Source organism: Piliocolobus tephrosceles, chromosome 15, assembly GCF_002776525.5.
Source record: "Piliocolobus tephrosceles isolate RC106 chromosome 15, ASM277652v3, whole genome shotgun sequence".
NCBI classification, from domain to species: Eukaryota; Metazoa; Chordata; class Mammalia; order Primates; family Cercopithecidae; genus Piliocolobus; species Piliocolobus tephrosceles.
In genome coordinates this window covers 56096071-56115967 of record NC_045448.1, presented here as the reverse complement: position 1 = coordinate 56115967, position 19897 = coordinate 56096071, and the positions used below count along the sequence as shown (strand labels likewise).

General features: G+C 38.7%; 1 protein-coding gene across 8 annotated transcripts in view; it reads left to right on the top strand.

Moving 5' to 3' along the window:
* PPP4R3B (protein phosphatase 4 regulatory subunit 3B) overlaps nt 1-19897 on the top strand; it is a 72453-nt gene that overhangs the window by 10823 nt on the left and 41733 nt on the right. For 7 of the 8 annotated variants that reach the window (XM_023228262.1, XM_023228266.1, XM_023228265.1 and 4 more), the window contains exons 3-5: nt 3698-3796; nt 9077-9700; nt 19008-19085. In XM_023228262.1, coding sequence (XP_023084030.1) covers nt 3698-3796; nt 9077-9700; nt 19008-19085 — 801 coding nt within the window. The remainder of the gene's footprint in view (nt 1-3697; nt 3797-9076; nt 9701-19007; nt 19086-19897) is intronic. The other variant, XM_023228269.1, reaches the window with a different exon arrangement.

The window sequence follows — 19897 nt, the reverse complement described above, 5'->3', positions numbered from 1 at the left end:
GATATTACTGTCTGTAGATCTAGACACCAGAAAGACCAAGGCATGATTAGAAAATTGTGAACTTTGAACCCCATCCCCCAACCTCCAGAAGGGGAGAGGGGCTGAGGGTTTATTAATCACCAGTGGCCAGTGATTTACTTAATCATACCTGTTTAATGAAGCCTCCATAAAAGCCCAGTAGGACTGGGTTTGGAGAGCTCCCAGATAACTTAAGTGGAAGTTCCTGGAGGATGATGTCCCCAGGGAGGTAATGTAACCTTTGAGCCTCTTACCCCATACCTTGCTCTATACCTATCTTCATTTGTATCCTTTAAAATATCCTTTATATTATAATAAACTGGTAAATACAACTGTTTCCCTGCATTTTGTGATAGCAAATTAATCAAATCCAAGGAGGGGGTCATGGGAAGCCTGATTTATAGCCATTTGGTTGGAAGCATAGGTAAAACAACCGAGTCTTGCAGTTGGCGTTAGAAGTAGGGGCAGTCTTGTAGGGCTGAGCCCTCAACTGTGGTATCTGACGGTGTGTCCAGGTAAACAGTGTCAAAGGTGAATTGAAGAATACCCACCTGGTGTCTAGTATAGAACTGATTGATATTGGTGGGGAGAAATCCCCACACTTCTTGGTGATGAAGGTGACAGCAGTGATTTGTATTGTGAGAGTGTAGTATGAGAAACAGTTTATTCCTGTATTCTCATACCCACCTTTTGTGAATTATTGTAGCCTATATGTGGAGATAACTGCAAATATTTTGTAATTTAAACTGTCCTAACTCAAACAAAATGGATAGGTGCCTTAAAAGGAGTTGATAATGATATAAGTATAAATGAACTACATAATGGTTAAATTAACATTGACTGCTTAACTATCAACCATGAGACAAAGCAGAAACAATGATGTAATAGATCTGACAAGAAGTTACCCCTCTCAGAAAGTTCAGTTATTAAAAAGATTTTTTTTTTTTTTTTTTTTTTTTTTTGAGACAAAGTCTCGCTCTTGTCCCCCAGGCTGGAGTGCAATGGTGCAATCTCGGCTCACTGAAATCTCCACGTCCTGGGTTCAAGTGATTCTCCTGCCTCAGCCTCCCGAGTAGTTGGGATTACAGGTGCCTGCCACCACACCCGGCTAATTTTTGTATTTTTAGTAGAGATGGGATTTCAACCATGTTGGCCAAGCTGGTCTCAAACTCCTGACCTCAGGTGATCCACCCGCCTCGGCCTCCCAAAGTGCTGGGATTACAGGTGTGAGCCACCGTGCCTGACCAGTAATTTTTTTTTTTAAATTAGATATGGGAGTCTCACTGCATTGCCCAGGCTGGTCTCAAACTCCTGGCCTCAAGTGATCCATTTGCCTTAGCCTCCCAAAATGCTAAGATTACAGACTTGAGCCATTGCATTCTACCAAAGGATAATTTTAAATATGGATTTATATCCACTGTTATATTTGGGTATCCTATGCCTTAAGTGTGTATTGAGTTTTAATACTAACTAATGATATGGAGCCATTACAGTTCAAACATTTAAAAATTTTGCTTATGTTCTTATAAGCCTTTTCTATTTCAGCATGTTTTATAATGCATTAATATGCTAATATATTCTTGTATATAATATATAAGCAAATTAAACTGCAGTCAAAAATGTTCTGGAGATCACTGTTCGTGAAGCTATTTTGAGGAAGGCTCTAAGAAGATGACTTGGGAATGTAGGGAGCCTGAGTGGGTACCCTGGTGTTTTAACCAGCGCTGACCAGAGTAGCTCTGTTTATATCTTTTTTATATATGGAGGTTCTTAGTAAATTTTTGGTTGTAAAAGGGGTTCTGGTTTTTTTAAGAAAGGTTTGAAAACTTTTTGTGGATGATGAGAGAAATCGAAGGATTTTTTTTTTTTTTTGAGACAGAGTCTTGCACTGTCGCCAGGCTGGAGTGCAGTGGCACAATCTCGGCTCACTGCAACCTCTGCCTCCCGGGTTCAAGTGATTCTCCTGCCTTAGCCTCCCAAGTAGCTGGGACTACAGGCGCACACCACCACGCCCAGCTAATTTTTGTATTTTTAGTAGAGACGGGGTTTCATCATGTTAACCAGGATGGTCTTGATCTCTTGACCCCGTAATCTGCCTGCCTTCGCCTCCCAAAGTGTTGGGATTACAGGTGTGAGCCTCCACGCCTGGCCGAAACTGAAGGATTTTAAACAAAGGAGTGACTTGAGAGAATTTTACACTAACTCTGGTAGCAAGTTTCTCCCAGAAGGTAGAACACCGATTTCTAGCTATTTTTACCTGATGACACAGAAAATAAGTATTAATCTGAGGCCTGGATTAATTAAATAATATTTTTCATTTACTGTTTAAGCCAAAAAGTACTGAAATGTTCCCATTTTCAAAACTTTGTCTTTGATCTGGAGATGATTTTTAGTTTGTATTCATGTCAGGTCATGATATTTTTAAGTACTAGTTAAATGAACAAATTATTACATATAAGGTGTTTTGTAGATTATATTTTTGGTAGAGTATAAACTCAATTTGTATTTGTTTGAAAATCAAAGTTTTGGCCATATTAAACTTTCATTATTATATATCCTTTAAAGATTGTTCATTTGAGTATTGCAGTGTTTTTAGTGTTTAAAAATGTGTGTGTAGGCTGGGTGCAGTGGCTCACACCTGTAATCCCAGCACTTTGGGAGGTCGAGGCAGACGGATCGCTTGAGCCCAGGAGTTGGAGTTCCAGACCAACCTGGGCAAAATGGTGAAACCCTGTCTCTACAAAAAATTAGTGTGGCGTGGTGTGTGCACCTGTAGTCCCAGCTACTCAGGAGGCTGAGGTGGGACGATTGCTGGGGCCTAGGAGGTCAAGGCTGCAGTGAGTCATGATCGTACCCTTACACTCCAGCCTGGTCATAGAGCAAAACCCTGTCTCAGGGGGGAAACCAAAAACAACAACAAAATATATATATGTATATTTGTGTGTGTGTGTGTGTGTGTGTGGTGTATGCTTTATTTTAAATCCAAACTTTAGTTTCTAATGCAAGGGTTGACAACCTTTTCCTAAAAGCGTAACTAACCCTTTGGTAGGCATGTAATCGAAGACATTCTAGGAGACTGCTTACCTAAACCTTAGGTGAATTTTTCTATACCCTAAAGTACTGAACTGGGTGCTGTTGGTAGCACTTGTAAATAAGAGCAAATAGCTTTGTTTCACCGTGGTGTTGCATTTCGTAAGATCCTGAAGTCTTTTCCAGATTTAAAAAAAAAAATGGCAAAAGTAGAGTTAAGCCTTAACCTATTTTCAGATATTAGTTAGCTTACTTTTAACCAGCTCAAAGGGAAGGATAAATACATAGGTGGTTAGTGAATGGGACAGCTGATTTTCTGGAAGCAACAGAAAGTAGATGGTTGGAATGTCTTTGTTACAGTTTTAACCAAGAATGGCTAGCCTTTTTATAAATATTATTTGGGTAACATGAGCCAGAGCCTACTAACCTATTTTAATATTTTTTGTTTTAGAAAATTGCTCAATGTCATTTTTAGTACCAAAGCTTTTTTATTGCCAATATATTACTAATAATGCCAATCGAATATACATTAATTACTCTTCTCGGAGCATTTGTCATTGCTGTGTTTTCAGTCCTCTTGATTTTTATTTATACTTTGTAGATATCTCTTTTCTAGTGTGATGATATAGAAATATTTATTTTTAAACAGGATACATTAATTGTTTGGTCAGAAGCAGAGAACTATGATTTAGCTCTGAGTTTTCAGGAAAAAGCTGGCTGTGATGAGATCTGGGAAAAAATTTGTCAGGTGAGTTTCTTTTTATAATATTTAACTTAACATTTGCATCTTTTCTTGAATTTTTGTTTCCTTTTTACTTCAAACATGTATTAGGATGTGGAGAGATAGTGTCTTAATGTGAGACTTGATAATATAACTTGAAATTTTTTTATATTCTACAGCAAGTTATTTTACTTCAAGTTTTTTAAAAACAACTTTGTCATAGTTTTGTTTTACCACTTTAGATTTTGATAGCATATACTCATAATTAATACCTTATATTATAGAGTGGCAAATACTTTAAACAAACCAAAAGAAGATTAAGTAATTAAGTCAGGCTTTTAGATTAAAAATAATAAATATTTGGTCATATGTTTGCCTAATGTTTATGAATACTGTACGAGGCACTAATGATCAACAGTATTCATGACTTCAGTTTATGTGGAACTTAGAGTGTAGCAGGATATATAGAATATGTGGTAACTCTTAAGTAACTAGAATTTTTTAAAAGAAAACCTTTTATTTTAGAACAGTTTTAGATTTACAGAAAATATAACTATAATGGAGAAGACAAATACCTCTTATTTATAACTAAGATTGATTTACATATCTGCTGGAACATAAATTTATATGGTGGATAATTTATTCTAGTGATTTCTGTATAAGATTATACCTTGTCCCATCCTACCACCCCACCTCTATATGTCAACACCTACTTTTTAATACATGTTCTTGGATATAAATGTATTTGTCCACCTGGACGCAATTGCTCACACCTGTAATCCTAGCGCTTTGGGAGGCCAAGGCAGGCGGGTCACCTGAAATCAGGAGTTCAAGACCAGCCTGGCTAACATGGTGAAACCTCATCTCTACTCAAAGTACAAAAATTAGCTGGGCGTGGTAGTGCATGCCTGTAGTCCCAGCCACTAGGGTGACTGAGGCAGGAGAATAGCTTGAACCTGTGAGGGAGGTTGCAGTGAGCCACGATCATGCCACTGCACTCCAGCCTGGGCGACAGAGTAAGACTGTCTCAAAAAAAAAAAAAAAAAAGTGTTCGTCCTAGAAATTTTTGTGGAAATTTGTTTATTACTGCTTTCACTTAGGTAGTTTCAGGAGGTCTCCAAGAATGCTCTCAATTTCCATAATTCATCGGAAAGATTACACTCAACAGAATTCAGCAAAACGTTATACTGACAGTTACCGTTTATTACAGCAAAATGATACAGATTCAAATAACCAATGGGAAAAGGTGCATAGGGTAGGGTCTAGGAGAGTTCCAGGCTTGAGCTTCAATTCTCTTTCCCAGTGGAATCATGCAGACAGCACTTACTTCTCCCAACAGTGATATATGGCAGCACACGTTCAGTATGGCCAACCAGAGAAGTTTACCAAAACCTTTGTGTCCAGGGTTTTCATTGGGGATTAGGGTTTACGTAAGCATCACTTACCACCTGTGTGGCTAACCTTATTCCAGCACCTCCAGAGGTCAAGAATATCTTGTGGTCCAAGGTCCCCACCATATACCACGTTGTTAGCATAGTATGTCTGGCATAGGTGAAGGCCCCCAGGTAAACAAAAACACTATTATGAAGCAGGATATTCTGAGTGCTTAGAGTTTACCTCTCTGGAGCTAGATAAGGGCCAAACTTTTCCTTTGGCAAGGTCAGTCCTTTACTGCACAGGCCACTCCTTGACCAAGACTCTCTTACACCAAAATGATCATATTCATGTGAGCATCTACATTTAGCATAGGATTTATATCACAGATGGAGAAATAATATCAGTATGAATATACCTAGCATTTAGGGCCAGTGTGGAGTAGAAACAGGTTTGAAGAAACAACTAACTTTTCCTGTAAAACCATGTCATACCTTTTGTACTTTTGTGCTACTTTGATTTATTTCTCTCCTTGATCTACAGATTTTACCTTATGATAAACTTGTACAGAACTGTATACCATAGAAACTGATAGTCAACAAAATCCAGCTTTTTGTCAGTCCAGTGATTTTTTTTTTCTTCTTAGATTCTAGACCATGATTCTGTAGGGCCAGTGGCTTTCCTTTTTCTTAATTATTCAAATAACTCAGCATGGGCCAGTGATTTTTCTATCAGCATTACATCCTCAGGAAGCTTTAACTCAATCTCCCAGTACATTTGATCATCAGTATCAGTATTATAAGATTTATGTAGATAAGGTAGTTGGATCAACAATACTAGTGTTACACCATATCACAGTATGGTAGTAGATGTAACCTGAAAAGTAAGAGTTGATAGTTTCTAGCACATTACTAGAATCCCACTTAGTCATTAACACTTGGTCTGGGGCTGGGCATGGTGGCTCACGCCTGTAATCCCAGCACTTTGGGAGGCCAAGGCGTGGGCATCACGAGGTCAGGAGATTGAGAGCATCCTGGCTAACACGGTGAAACCCCGTCTCTACTAAAAATACAAAAAATTAGCCAGACGTGGTGGTGGGCGCCTACAGTCGCAGCTACTTGGGAGGCTGAGGCAGGAGAATGGCGAGAACCTGGGAGGCAGAGCTTGCAGTGAGCCGAGATAGCACCACTGCACTCCAGCCTGGGCTACAGAGCGAGACTCTGTCTCAAAAAAAAAAAACAACCGTTGGTCTGGTTCATCATCATATTGTATGGCAAAATGTCTCCCAGAGCAGTGTCATTCTTCGAAGCTTACAGGCTCCCATTTAACCTAGTCAGGTTTCAAGAGGAGGGGCGGTCTTGGCAAACTTACTGCTTCACCCTTCCAGGCATCTGTTATAACTGAGCTAAGAGACAATGTCATCTCTTGGCCTTCAGCCTTTCTTGAGGCATCACTGCTTTTTTTTTTTTTTTTTTTTTTTTGGAGACATGGTCTGGCTGTCCCCAGGCTAGAATGCAGTGGTGTGATCTCAGCTCACTGCAACCTCTGCCTCCCGGGCTCAAGGGATTCTCCTACTTCAGCCTGCTAATAGCTGGGACTACAGGTGTGCACCACCATGCCTGGCTAATTTTTGTATTTTTTGTAGAGACGAGGTTTCATCATGTTGCACAGGCTGGTCTTGAACTCCTGAGCTCGTGATCTGCCTGCCTCAGCCTCCCAAAGTACTGAGATTACAGGCATGAGCCACAGCGCCCAGCTTAGGCACCAATGTTAATACTGAATTTTCCTTCTTACATTACATTACTCATTGTTTCATTTTTTTTTTTCATCTTTTACTGTTTCTCCTTTCCATTTGTCATTATTTTTTAAAATTTTATGTTTATTCTTTGTCATTGATTTTTATTCAGACTTTTCCACCTTTGGAAGGGATATTAGATGGAAGGGATGGTCCAGCAAAGTTAACTCTTTACTATACCACTCAGTACTCTACTTCTTAAAATCTATGCATGTTGCTGAATATGTATTTAGTTTTTTGCTCCTAACTACTGCATGATATTTCACAGAATCATATGTCATGTTTTACTTTTTCAGTTCTGGGAAGTCATTGCTGCTGATCTTTGAAAGAACAGTTTCAGTTTCAATAAGCGCCATATTACTTAATTATTTCTTAACCACCCCCCTCCCCTGCCTTTTTTTTTTTTTTTTTTGAGACAGAGTTTCGCTCTTGTTGCCTAGATTGGAGTGCAATGGCGTGATCTTGGCTCACTGCAACCTCTGCCTCATGGGTTCAAGCGGTTCTCCTGCCTCAGCCTCTCGAGTAGCTGGGATTACGGGCATGCACCACCATGCCCAGCTAATTTTGTGCTTTTAGTAGAGACGGGGTTTCTCCATGTTGGTCAGGCTGGTCTTGAACTCCCAACCTCAGGTAATCTGCCTGCCTTGGCCTCCCAAAGTGCTGGGATTACAGGAGTGAGCCACCACGCCCAAGCTTAACCCCTTATAATGAGAAAATAGAACAAAAAAGCTTCCCTGAAAAAGTCTGATGGTTCAGGTGGTTCAGTGTGTCTTAAGGGGAATGGAGAATGATGAAATAGAAAGAACCATTGTAGAGACATAAATTATAAAAACAAGAGCAAAGATAATTTTTATATGTTTAGCTTTGAGAAAGCATAAATTTAGCAGTACATATGGAAATGTTAACCTTAGGAAATGGTATGGACATTTTCTTTGAAGTGAATGAAGGAAATGTGTGAAGGTGAGTTATGAGATGGAGAAATGTTAGAGGAAGTTGAATACTGATGGACTTTTTATTCAAAGGAAACCTCTTATCTTCTGAGACTTAAAGGTGAAGGTAATGTTTGAGAAGTTGGAAAGTGAAAAAAAAATTTAAAGCAGCAGCTGTAAGGGATGACGATAGGATTATGGAATAGAGAATTTTTATTTAAAAACCCTATCTATAGTGTGGATTTATTGTGAATCCATAGAGCAGAGTTCATGGCTGTCTTTGAGATGTTATGATCAGATTGTGTTGTAGCAATACAATCCTAAAATTTCAATGGCTTGTCACAACAAAAGTTGATTTCTCCTTAATGCTGTCTGACCAATAGGGGAAGGGGCCCTGCTCATGTGAGTCATTCAGGGACCAAGCTGGAAGAGAATTCATTTTATTTTATTTTATTTTATTTTTTGAGACAGAGTCTTGCTCTGTTTCCCAGGCTGGACTGCAGTGGTTCAATCTTAGCTCACTGCAGCCTCCACCTTCCAGGTTCAAGTGATTCTCCTGCCTCAGCCACCTGAGTAGCTGAGATTACAGGCATATGCCACCACACCTTGCTAATTTTTGTATTTTTAGTAGAGACGGGGTTTCACCATGTTGCCCAGGCTGGTTTTGAACCCCTGACCTCAAGTGACCCGCCTGCCTCAGCCACCTAAAGTGCTGAGATTACAGGCATGAGCCACCGTGCCTAGCTAGTCACTACTAATTGAAAGTGAAGACTAGGCCAGGCACGGTGGCTTACGCCTGTAATCCCAGCACTTTAGGTGGCTGAGGCAGGTGGGTCACTTGAGGTCAGGGGTTCAAAACCAGCCTGGGCAACATAGTGAGACACTGTCTCCACAAAAAGTAAAAATGTTAGCTAGGTGTGGTGGCACATGCCTGTAGTCTCAGCCACTTGGGAGGCTAAGGCAGGAGGATCACTCGAGCCCAGGAGTTTAGTGTCACAGTGAGCTGTGATTGCACCACTGCACCCCAGCCTAGGCAACAGAGCTAGATCCTGTTTCTATTAAAAATAATAATAAATTAGTAGTGACTATTACTAATATTTATTCTTTGCAAGATATTTTACTTAAATTCAATGGTCAGGGATTTGATTTCCAAAATTTTGAATTCTTTTGTATTTTAAGGTAATTAGCTGTATACTTGGATATTTTTAGGTTCAAGGTAAAGACCCATCAGTGGAAGTCACACAGGACCTCATTGATGAATCTGAAGAAGAACGATTTGAAGAAATGCCTGAAACTAGTCATCTGATTGACCTGCCCACATGTGAACTCAATAAACTTGAAGAGATTGCTGACTTAGTTACCTCAGTGCTCTCCTCACCTATCCGTAGGGAAAAGCTGGCTCTCGCCTTGGAAAATGAAGGCTATATTAAAAAACTACTGCAGCTGTTCCAAGCTTGTGAGAACCTAGAAAACACTGAAGGCTTGCACCATTTGTATGAAATTATTAGAGGAATCTTATTCCTAAATAAGGCAACTCTTTTTGAGGTAATGTTTTCTGATGAGTGTATCATGGATGTCGTGGGATGCCTTGAATATGACCCTGCTTTGGCTCAGCCAAAAAGACATAGAGAATTCTTGACCAAAACTGCAAAGTTTAAGGAAGTTATACCAATAACAGACTCTGAACTAAGGCAAAAAATACATCAGACTTACAGGGTACAGTACATTCAGGACATCATTTTGCCCACACCATCTGTTTTTGAAGAGAATTTTCTTTCTACTCTTACGTCTTTTATTTTCTTCAACAAAGTTGAGATAGTCAGCATGTTGCAGGTAAGTAAAAAGATATTCTTCACAATTCCATTTTTCAGATACTTAGTTCCCTTAATAGTTCAAGCTGGTGTTTTTACGCTCTATTTTTTGAAAGATTTATTTTGTTTAAGTGCATTATTAAGTACATTTAAAGTAAACAAAATAAATTAGGACTTTATATCTTGTGGTTTTAGTGCAACCTTTTATTTGTTTGTTTTTTTGAATTGGAGTCTCATTCTGTCATCCAGGCTGGAATGCAGTGGCACAATCTCGGCTCACTGCAACCTGCGCCTCCCGGGTTCAAACAATGCTTCTTCCTCAGCCTCCCAATTAGCTGGGACTACAGGTGTGCGCCACTATGCCCAGCTGATTTTTTGTATTTTTAGTAGAGAAGGGGTTTCACTGTGTTGCCCAGGCTGGTGTGGAACTCCTGAGCTCAGCAATCCACCTGCCTCAGCCTCCCAAAGTGCTGGGATTATAGGCATGAGCCACCGTGCCTGGCCCAGTCTTTTATATTTTTAAGTGGTCTGTGTTTCAGCTTTTTATAAACTTTAATATTTGTGTTTCTAAAATGGAGGTAGAATATACATAACATAAAATTCACCGTTTTAACAATTTATTTATTTATTTTTTGAGATGGAGTTTTGCTCTTGTTACCCAAGCTGGAGTGCAATGGCATGATCTCTGCTCACTACAACCTCCGCCTCTTGGCAGAGAGAAGTGATTCTCCTGTCTCAACCTCCTGAGTAGCTGGGATTACAGGCATGTGCCAGCACGCCCAGCTAATTTTTTTTGTTGTTTTGTTGTTTTTTTTTTGAGATGGAGTCTCGCTCTGTAGCCCAGGCTGGAGTGCAATGGCGTGATCTTGGCTCACTGCAAGTTCTGCCTCCAGAGTTCAGGCCATTCTCCTGCCTCAGCTTCCTGAGTAGCTAGGACTGCAGGCGCCTGCCACCGTGCCAGGCTAATTTTTTGTGTTTTTAGTGGAGACGGGGTTTCACCATGTTAGCCAGAATGGTCTCAATCGCCTGACCTTGTGATCCACCCGCCTTGGCCTCCCAAAGTGCTGGGATTACAGGCGTGAGCCACCGCATCCGGCCCAATTTTTTGTATTTTTAGTAGAGGGGGGATTTCTCCATGTTGATCAGGCTGGTCTCGAATTCCCGACCTGAGGTGATCCACCCACCTTGGCCTCAGTAAGTGCCGGGATTACAGGTGTGAGCCACTGCGCCCAGCCAGTTTTAACAATTTTTAAGTGTACAATTCATTGACATTAAGTATATTCGCAGTGTTGTGCAACAGTCACCACCATCCATTTCCAGAACTTTTTCATCATCCCAAACAGAAACTCTGAACCCATTGAACAGTAACTACCCATATTCCCTCTTTCCAGCTCTTGGTAATCACTATTCTACTCTTTCTGAATTTGCTTATTATATATATCGATGATGCAGCTATTTATTATTATTATTGTTATTATTTTGAGATGGAGTTTCACTCTTGTTGCCCAATCTGGAGTGCAGTGGTGTGATTTTGGCTCATTGCAACCTCCATCTTCTGGGTTCAAGCGATTCTCCTGCCTCAGCCTCCCCAGTAGCTGGGATTACAGGTGTGTGCCACCACGCTCGACTAATTTTTTTGTGTTTTTAGTAGAAACAGGGTTTCACCATGTTGGCCAGGCTGGTCTTAAACTCCTGACCTCAGGTGATCCACCCTCCTTGGCCTCCTGAAGTGCTGGGATTACAGGTGTGCACCACCACACCTGGGTGATGCAGCTATATTTAACCTTTTTCCTGTCTGTCCTGCGAATACTCGCCAATAATGCTTGGCTGCAGCGTTTATCCTGAGACAGCTTTGCCACAAAATACCTAGCTTTTATTATTATTTTCGCATTGCTGTGGTATATTAATCCTAGAAAACATAGCATTCCTGCACATGATATTAATGTCGTTCTCAAACATTTGTTGGCCAAAGATTCATTTGATGAATCTGATTTTTTTAAAATAGACGATTCTGATGATTCAAACAATTCTGATGTTAGTTCTGTTTAGAAGTAACTCCAGGAACAGTTTTTATATTTTATTTTCACATTGAAAATCAGATTTGCTTCAGCCTCAAAGAGCGTGTTTATGTAAAATGAAATGGGTGCTGGCAGCAAGCTGCACTTTTTTTTTTCTAATTGGGGAAAGGGTTAAAAGTATCTTTTCTTCCATTTTGAGAGATACTGTTATTATTGGGGTGTATATGAGTATGTGGCTATTTGCTATAAGAATGTGATTTTATTCTGTCTCACTGAGTTGTGAAATAGGAGCTTTATGCTATACTTATCATGTTAATCCTTTACACCCTAACAGTATAAAAAGCATGCTTTTAAAGTACTTGTAACGGTAGACTATACTAAGCTTTCTGCATAACTGCTTTTGTTATTTCCATATCAATCACTAAGTTTATTGAGCACCTACTATATACTTACTGTTATGGATCTCAGAGTGTGGTTTGTGGACCTCTGGAAGTCCCTGAGACCCTCTTAGAGGCATTTATGAGGTTTTCCTTTTTCTAGTTTGATGTCAGCGTGAGGCTGTGTTTGTTTTTTTTTTTTTTGTATTTTTGCCTAAAGAACATACTGCAACAAATTGAATGACAAAAAAGATAAATGAGTATCTAGTTGTCTTCTGTTAAGCCAGATGTTGAGATTTGCAAAAATGTAAAAGGGGCTACTCTTTTTACTAAAAGTTTAAAATTTTGGATCATATAGCTGTTTCTCTTAAAACATTTACATAAACATAAAATAACTTATTTTAAAAACTGAATTCATAAATATTTTCACAAGTCTTGGTTTTAATTGTAATTATGGTAAATATTGATGAACATAACTTGCGTAATAAAAGCTCTTCAGGGTCCTCCATAATTTTTTAAAATTCATTTTATTTTTTATATAGAGACAGGATCTGACTGTATTGCCCAGGCTGGTCTCAAACTCCTGGCCTCAAGTGATCCTCCTCACCCTCCCAAAGTGCTGAGATAGGTGTGAGCCACTGTACCCGGCCTCTGCATAATTCTTAAGAGTTTAGGCCGGGTGTGGTGGCTCACGCCTGTAATCCCAGCACTTTGGAAGGCCAAGGCAGGAGGATCACTTGTGGTCAGGAGTTTGAGACCAGCCTGACCAACATGGCGAAACTCCATCTCTACTAAAAATGCAAAAATTAGCCAGGCATGGTGGAACGTGCCTGTAATCCCATCTACTCAGGAGGTTGAAGTGGGAGAATTGTTTGAACCCGTGAGGCAGAGGTTGCAGTGAGCTGAGATTGCGCCACTGTACTCCTGTACTCCAGCCAGGGTGACAGAGTGAGACTATCTGGAAAAAAAAAAAAAAAAAAGAGTTTAAAAGGGTCCTGATACAAATAATTGAGATTCTATCTCTGACTTAGTGCCAGCTAATAGACTTCATTTTGTGACATTTCCCACCAATAGCCACCTATTATTGTTACTTTATTTTTTTGTGTAGGATTTACTTTTCTTTCATATCATTTATTCACCTACCAATTTTTTGTTATTCCCCAATAATGAGTGCGGGGAAGTTTAGATGTACACATCAGGTTCTTTTTATAATATATAGGACCTGCTTATTTTTAAACCATAGTATACAATTCAGGGTGCTGTTTCACTTGTTGACAGAAAAACATTTAATAATCTTAGGATATTGGAAATAGAGTCACAATCTGTAGTTGATAAAAAGGGGACCCAGTAACAGAAGCTCAAATGTAGCTTTCAAATGAATGTTCTTGTCTTCAGAAGGGTTTCCAAATTCATAATAGTAAATTGTAAATACTTTTATATATTCAGAAAATAAATTATGTAAACTATAAATATTTGTAAACCTTTGTATGTCATTTTATGTATTTTATAATAGGTTTATTTGTGAAGGCTATAATTACATAAATCAAGTGCAGCTTTTTCTTTTCCTAAAAGAAGACTTATCCATTTCTGCTTCATGAGATGCATTTCATGAAATAGCCAGATTCTGTGAACTGTTATTTACGTAAGGTTTACTACTTAATTATCTCTTACGTGCCAGCAAAGATGTTGAATTTTTTTTTTTTTTTTTTTTTTTTTTTTAGATTCAGAGGGTACATAGGCTTATTTGTTGCATGGGTATTGCATGAGTAATGGTGGAAATTGGGCTTCTAGTGCACCCATCACTCAGATGTTGAACACAGTGCCGAGTAGATAATTTTTAAACCTTCACTCCCCTCCCATCCTACCCCTTTTTGGAGTTCCCAGTGTCTGTTATCTCAGTCTTAATGTCCATGTGTACCCACTTGTAAGTGAGAACGTGCACTGTATGATTTTCTGCCTCTGAGTTCACTTAGGATAATGGCCTCCAGCTCCATTCACGTTGCTACGAAAGACATGATTTCATTCTTTTTTAACATTTCGTTTGTATTCCACAGTGTATATATACACCCTATTTTGTTTGTCTAATCATCTTTTGGTAGACACTTAGGTGGGTTCCATGACTTGCTGTCGTGAATAGTGTTGTGATCAACGTACAAGTGCAAGTGTCTTTTTAACATAATGCATTTTTTTTCCTTTGGGTATGAATTGTGTTTTCAACTATGTGTGAAAAGGAAAGAAATAAGATTGTGGCCGGTGGTCTCTGTTTTATTTTATTTTTTGTAGAGGTGGGGGTTTTGCTATGTTGCCTAAACTGTTCTTAACTGGCCTCAAGCAATCCTGGTGCCGAGGCTTCAAAAGTGTTGGGATTACAGGCGTGAGGCTTCAAAAGTGTTGGGATTACAGGCGTGAACCACCATACCTGGCCCTGCAGTGGCCTCTAAGCCCTTATTTCCTAAAGTCTCACTCTGAGATTTCCATGTAGAAATTTTTGGCTAGGTAGTAGGTGTTTCCAGATACCTATCTGGCTATCTAGTACACTCACTTGTAGTTTTTTTTTTTTTTTTTTTTTTGAGATGGAGTCTCGCTCTGTCGCCCAGGCTAGAGTGCAGTGGCATGATCTTGGCTCACTGCAAGCTCCACCTCCCAGGTTCACACCATTCTCCTGCCTCAGCCTCCCGAGTAGCTGAGACTACAGGCACCCACCACTAGCCCGGCTAATTTTTTGTATTTTTAGTAGAGACGGTTTTTCACCACGTTAGCCAGGATGGTCTCAATCTCCTGACCTCGTGATCCGCCCGCCTCAGCCTCCCAAAGTGTTGGGATTACAGGAGTGAGCCACCATGCCTGGCCACCTGTGGTTTCTTAAATGAGCGTTAACTTGCTGCTGTGTGAGTTGTAGAAGGCAAGTGAATATGTAAGAATTTTATGTAACTGGGCCAAAGTGAGGTAGTACAAAGGTCCTTATAAATCCTAGCCTAAATTAGGTTAATTAACTGATGCATTATATGGAAGTACTTAGCATAGTCACTGGCTCCTAGTATGTATGCTAATACATGTTGACAATATCTTAAGCATGATAGGGACAGAAGACTTCAGCGACTCTGAATTTTCTACCTAATTGCAGATCAAAATCCCCTGAGCCCAGAATTGAGCAACATTCTTTTAAAATGTTATAGAAATTAATGTTTTTTTTTTTTTTTTTTTTTTTTTTGAGATAGTCTCGCTCTGTCGCCCAGGCTGGAGTGCAGTGGCACTGTCTTGGCTCACTGCAGCCTCTGCCTCCCAGGTTCAAGTGATTCTCAAGCCTCAGCCTCCCCGGGAGCTGGGATAACAGGCAGCAGCCACCACGCCTGGCTAATTTTTGTGAGTTTCACTGTGTTGGCCAGGCTGGTCTCCAACTCTCAACCTCAAGTGATCCGCCTGCCTCAGCCTCCCAGAGTGCTGGGATTACAGGCATGAGCCACTGCCCCCAGCCAGAAATTAAATTTTTGAAAGCAAATAAAGTGATGTTATTTCTGCACAAACAGTTACAGAATAAGATCCTTTTCAGAATAGAACGTTTTAATTTCTGTCCTTACTAGAAATGATGGAGGACAGGAATCTCAAATGTTGACATTTTAACACATTTACATATATTATATTATATACATATTTCTGCTATTCCATAGTTAAGAGTTAAGCTTAAAATTAGCCCAGCAGGATCAGCAGTTTAGTTTTCTTTTTAACATATTTTGCAGATACTAAGGTTTTGGCACCAAGAGAGAAAAATTTCTAACTTTCCATCCCAGTTACAAATTAAATATGTAAAATCTTCAAATACTCTTTAAAAGACTGTTTAGAGTAATAGGGCTTTTCATTTTGTTTTTAGGATTTTTCTTTGGATTCAAGTACAGGATTTAATGTATTAAATTTTATCTTACTAGATTTGGCCCATTCCAGCTTGTGTGTGTATCTTTTGCTTTGATTTGATTCATAAGTTTGATTCAACTTCAAACGTATGTTTGAAGTTTGAAATACTAGGAACCTGTCCTGTGGTTTACTTAGTAGAGTGACAAAAACCTCATTAATTATTTGGGAGGCCTGGATTCTGAATCCATCTGTCACTATCTACCCTCAGAAAAATTCACTTTTTGGACCTCAGTCTCTTGAAATTTAAAATTGCACTTGATAGTCTCTGTAACAATGTTGCAAAATCTGATCTAATTCTAAGTTTCTGTGTTTATATGTTTCTAAAAATGAATGGGTTCTGTTTTTTCTTTTGTTTGGCCTGTATTTATATTACTGCAAAGAAAAGAGTTTGATTTAGACTGTTTAGAAGCAACCTCTTTTTTTCCCTACAGTGTTTTTTTATGTTATCCAGAAAAGCAGCCACACAAATTTTGACTTAAATATATAGGTTTTATTAAAACAAGAGCTGTTAAAACCAAATAGAAAAGAAAAACTAAAGAGATTAGTTTGATTACTTGGAGAACCAGAGATTTTGGAGTAAGTATTTCAACTATATGATAGGCTTTAAGTTATTGATTATTTGCTTCCTTCATAAATATATTGGAACAGAGTGCTTTTATAGCTTAATGAATAATAGCAAGAGCAATGCTGGAAATCAGGAAAAAAATACTAGGAATCCACATTCTCTTAATGGACTGTAATAATTGAGATTGCCTCTATCTGTAATATTTTATGCAGTTCTACTTGTCAGCTCACAAGTACCGAATCATATAAGAAGAATTCAAGTGGGAAATTGCATTTATCAAGGAGTTGGAACTTTTTTCTTATGAAAATATTTTGAAAAAGTTAAATTTTCAGGTAGTAAAGGATGAAGATGTAATCTACAACAGATACAGGAAAATAGAAATTTATAAAAGGTGTGAATGGAGGTAAATATGTACTTACTCACCCTAACCTAAAATATTGAGACTACAAGTATTTGGAAAAAGTAGGCTGGGCATGGTGGCTCATGTCTGTAGTCCTGGCACTTTGGGAGGCTGAGGTGGGAGGATTGCTTGAGACCAGGAGTTCGATACCAGCCTGGGCAACAAAGTGAACCCCCCCATCTCTACAAAAAGTTTAAAAAATTAGGCAGGTATGGTGGCACGTGCCCGCGGTCTCTATTACATGGGAGTCTGAGGGAGGAAGATTGCTTGAGTCCAGGAGGTCCAGGCTACAGTGAGCCATGTTTGTACCACTGCACTCCAGCCTGGGCAACAGAGTGAGACTCAAGAAAAATAAAAAAGGAAAAAGTAACTTAAGGGCTAAATAAAAGATTACATATGCATATAAATTCCCTCAAAAGATGGATGTTCAGGCTGCAGTGCATAAGATCCAAAAGGAGTCAATGAAATACCAAAGGAAACACCATTCTGAGTCAAACTAAATGATTTATCTACCAGTGTCTTGTCTTTGAGTAGCACCAATTGATTTTTAGTGGAAGAGCATGTTATACTCTCTGATTATGCGTAGTGGTTTCTATTCATTTTTTAAAAATATATGTTCTACCTTATTTCAAAAAGGACTTAAGGGATTGATACCACTTAGTGGATTATCCTCAGTAAGAAAAAGGACAGGTAGTTGGGGGTGTATCCTTTAAATGTTAGGGTTTTATTTTACTATCAACTCTACAGATATTATTGTTATAAACTTTTTTAGAACAAGTTACTTTAATGGAAATTACACTTCATAAAAATGAATTTTGAAGATAACTGAAGCTTAAATCACCAATAATTTCCATCAATTTTTTAGCAGACTTTGATGAAATCTTCTCTAAGGTGAATTTTAATATTTATGCCCATTTTTTCTTTTGTAATTTAATAGTCTTTGTAGAAAATTAGAAAATATAGATAACCAAAAAAGAAAATCACTCATAACCTATCACCAAGCAATAACCATAGTTAACATTCTAACCTGTACTGCTTCTAGACTTTAGACACACAAATTTATTTATTATTATTTTGTTGTTGTTGTTGTTGAGTTGTTGCTCAGGCTGGAGTGCAATGGCACAGTCTTGGCTCACCGCAACCTCCGCCTCCCAGGTTCAAGCGATTCTCCTGCCTCAGCCTGCCTAGTAACTGGGATTACAGACACGTGCCACCATGCCCGGCTAGTTTTGTATTTTTAGTAGAGACGGAGTTTCTCCATGTTGGTCAGGCTGGTCTCGAACTCCCGACCTCAGGTGATCCACCCACCTTAGCCTCCCAAAGTACTGGGATTACAGGTGTGAGCCACCGCACCCAGCCCACAAATTTATTTTTTAAAAGTACGTGCTTGACTATATTTTTCTGTTTGTCCTTTTAAACAATGCCTGGAGAAATTAGCACTTGTCTTTCTTTTTAATACCTCAGAGTCATTAGTATGAAAAGCAGTTATTGTAGTGTTTTATCATTTAGTTATATCCTTGGGGACCACAAGAACGTGTAAGACTCTGCACCAGTTGGTTGTAGGTTACTGTATTTTATGAGTTCTTGTATTTTAAATAGCTTTGTAACTTTATCTGCTGCCAGAATTCAGCCTCCTTTACTGTTTTCCTTGTTCCTTGTCTTCTAATTCTTCTGTTTTTCTAATCTGTTATGGACTAACAATAAGATCCTTAGACTTGTTTGAATTATGTTTAAATTAAGAGAAAGTAGACCCTGAAAGGGGGCTAGAGAATCTAAATTCAGTGAGTTTTCACGTAACACCTCTAGAACAAATATTTTTGGTTTCCAAAGAGTTATTTGTAGTTGAGGTTTTTAATTAAAGTAGATATTGATGTATTTATAACAAGAATTGAATGGTGTAGTCAAATTTTAGAAAATTTTAACACACAAATATACCCCAGAATATTAGGTTTCATAATGAAGATGCTGTCAGCTATTTTTTATAATTTGTGTAAGTCATATAAATGAGTATAACCTTATATTTTTGTTAATATTTCATAGTAATTATTTTTCTCATGCAGGAAGATGAGAAGTTTTTGTCTGAAGTTTTTGCACAATTAACAGATGAGGCTACAGATGATGATAAACGGCGTGAATTGGTAAGTTACGAAATTTAAACTCTTGAAGAGCACTTACTCTTTTGGCATGCACAGCTTTTAATCTTGAATTTGCTAACTTGAGACAATTTTTTGTAATTAGATTAGTAAGAGATGAAAAGTGTGTATTTAAATTGAACTATGAAATGATTGTTCAGAGTTTCTAAAATTTGTTTCTAGAATTTGTATATTTTAGAAAATTCTTAGGATGCTCTGATGTATCACCCCCCACCATTGTATGCCTTATAAATCCCCAAACCAGATAAGTGCCTTATATTAGAACACAGCTACAAAACTCAGTCATTTTTGTGGTTGCAGAAGTTTACATTATAGCGATGCTTCTTTTTTTCTTTTTTCTTTTTTTTTTTTTGAAACGGAGTTTCGCTCTTGTTGCCCAGGCTGGAGTGCAATGGTGCGATCTCGGCTGACCGCAACCTCCGCCTCCCAGGTTCAAGAGATTCTTCTGCCTCAGCTTCCCGAGTAGCTGGGATTACAAACATGGGCCACCATGCCCGGCTAATTTTGTATTTTTAGTAGAGACGGAGTTTCTCCATGTTGGTCAGGCTGGTCTCGAACTCCCGACCTGAGGTGATCCGCCCGCCTCAGCCTCCCAAAGTGCTGGGATTACAGGCATAAGCCACTGCACCCAGCCACGATGCTTTTCTTTTTAAACAAGAGGTAAGGAAAATGCTTCCTGAATAAATGATGTAAATAATTTGGTTCTTTGGAAATTTTTTGTTTTTTATTATAAGCATTTTCTTTGAGATATAAACCATTTTGAGGAAGAGAATAGTGATTGCCATTTGCCAGATGTT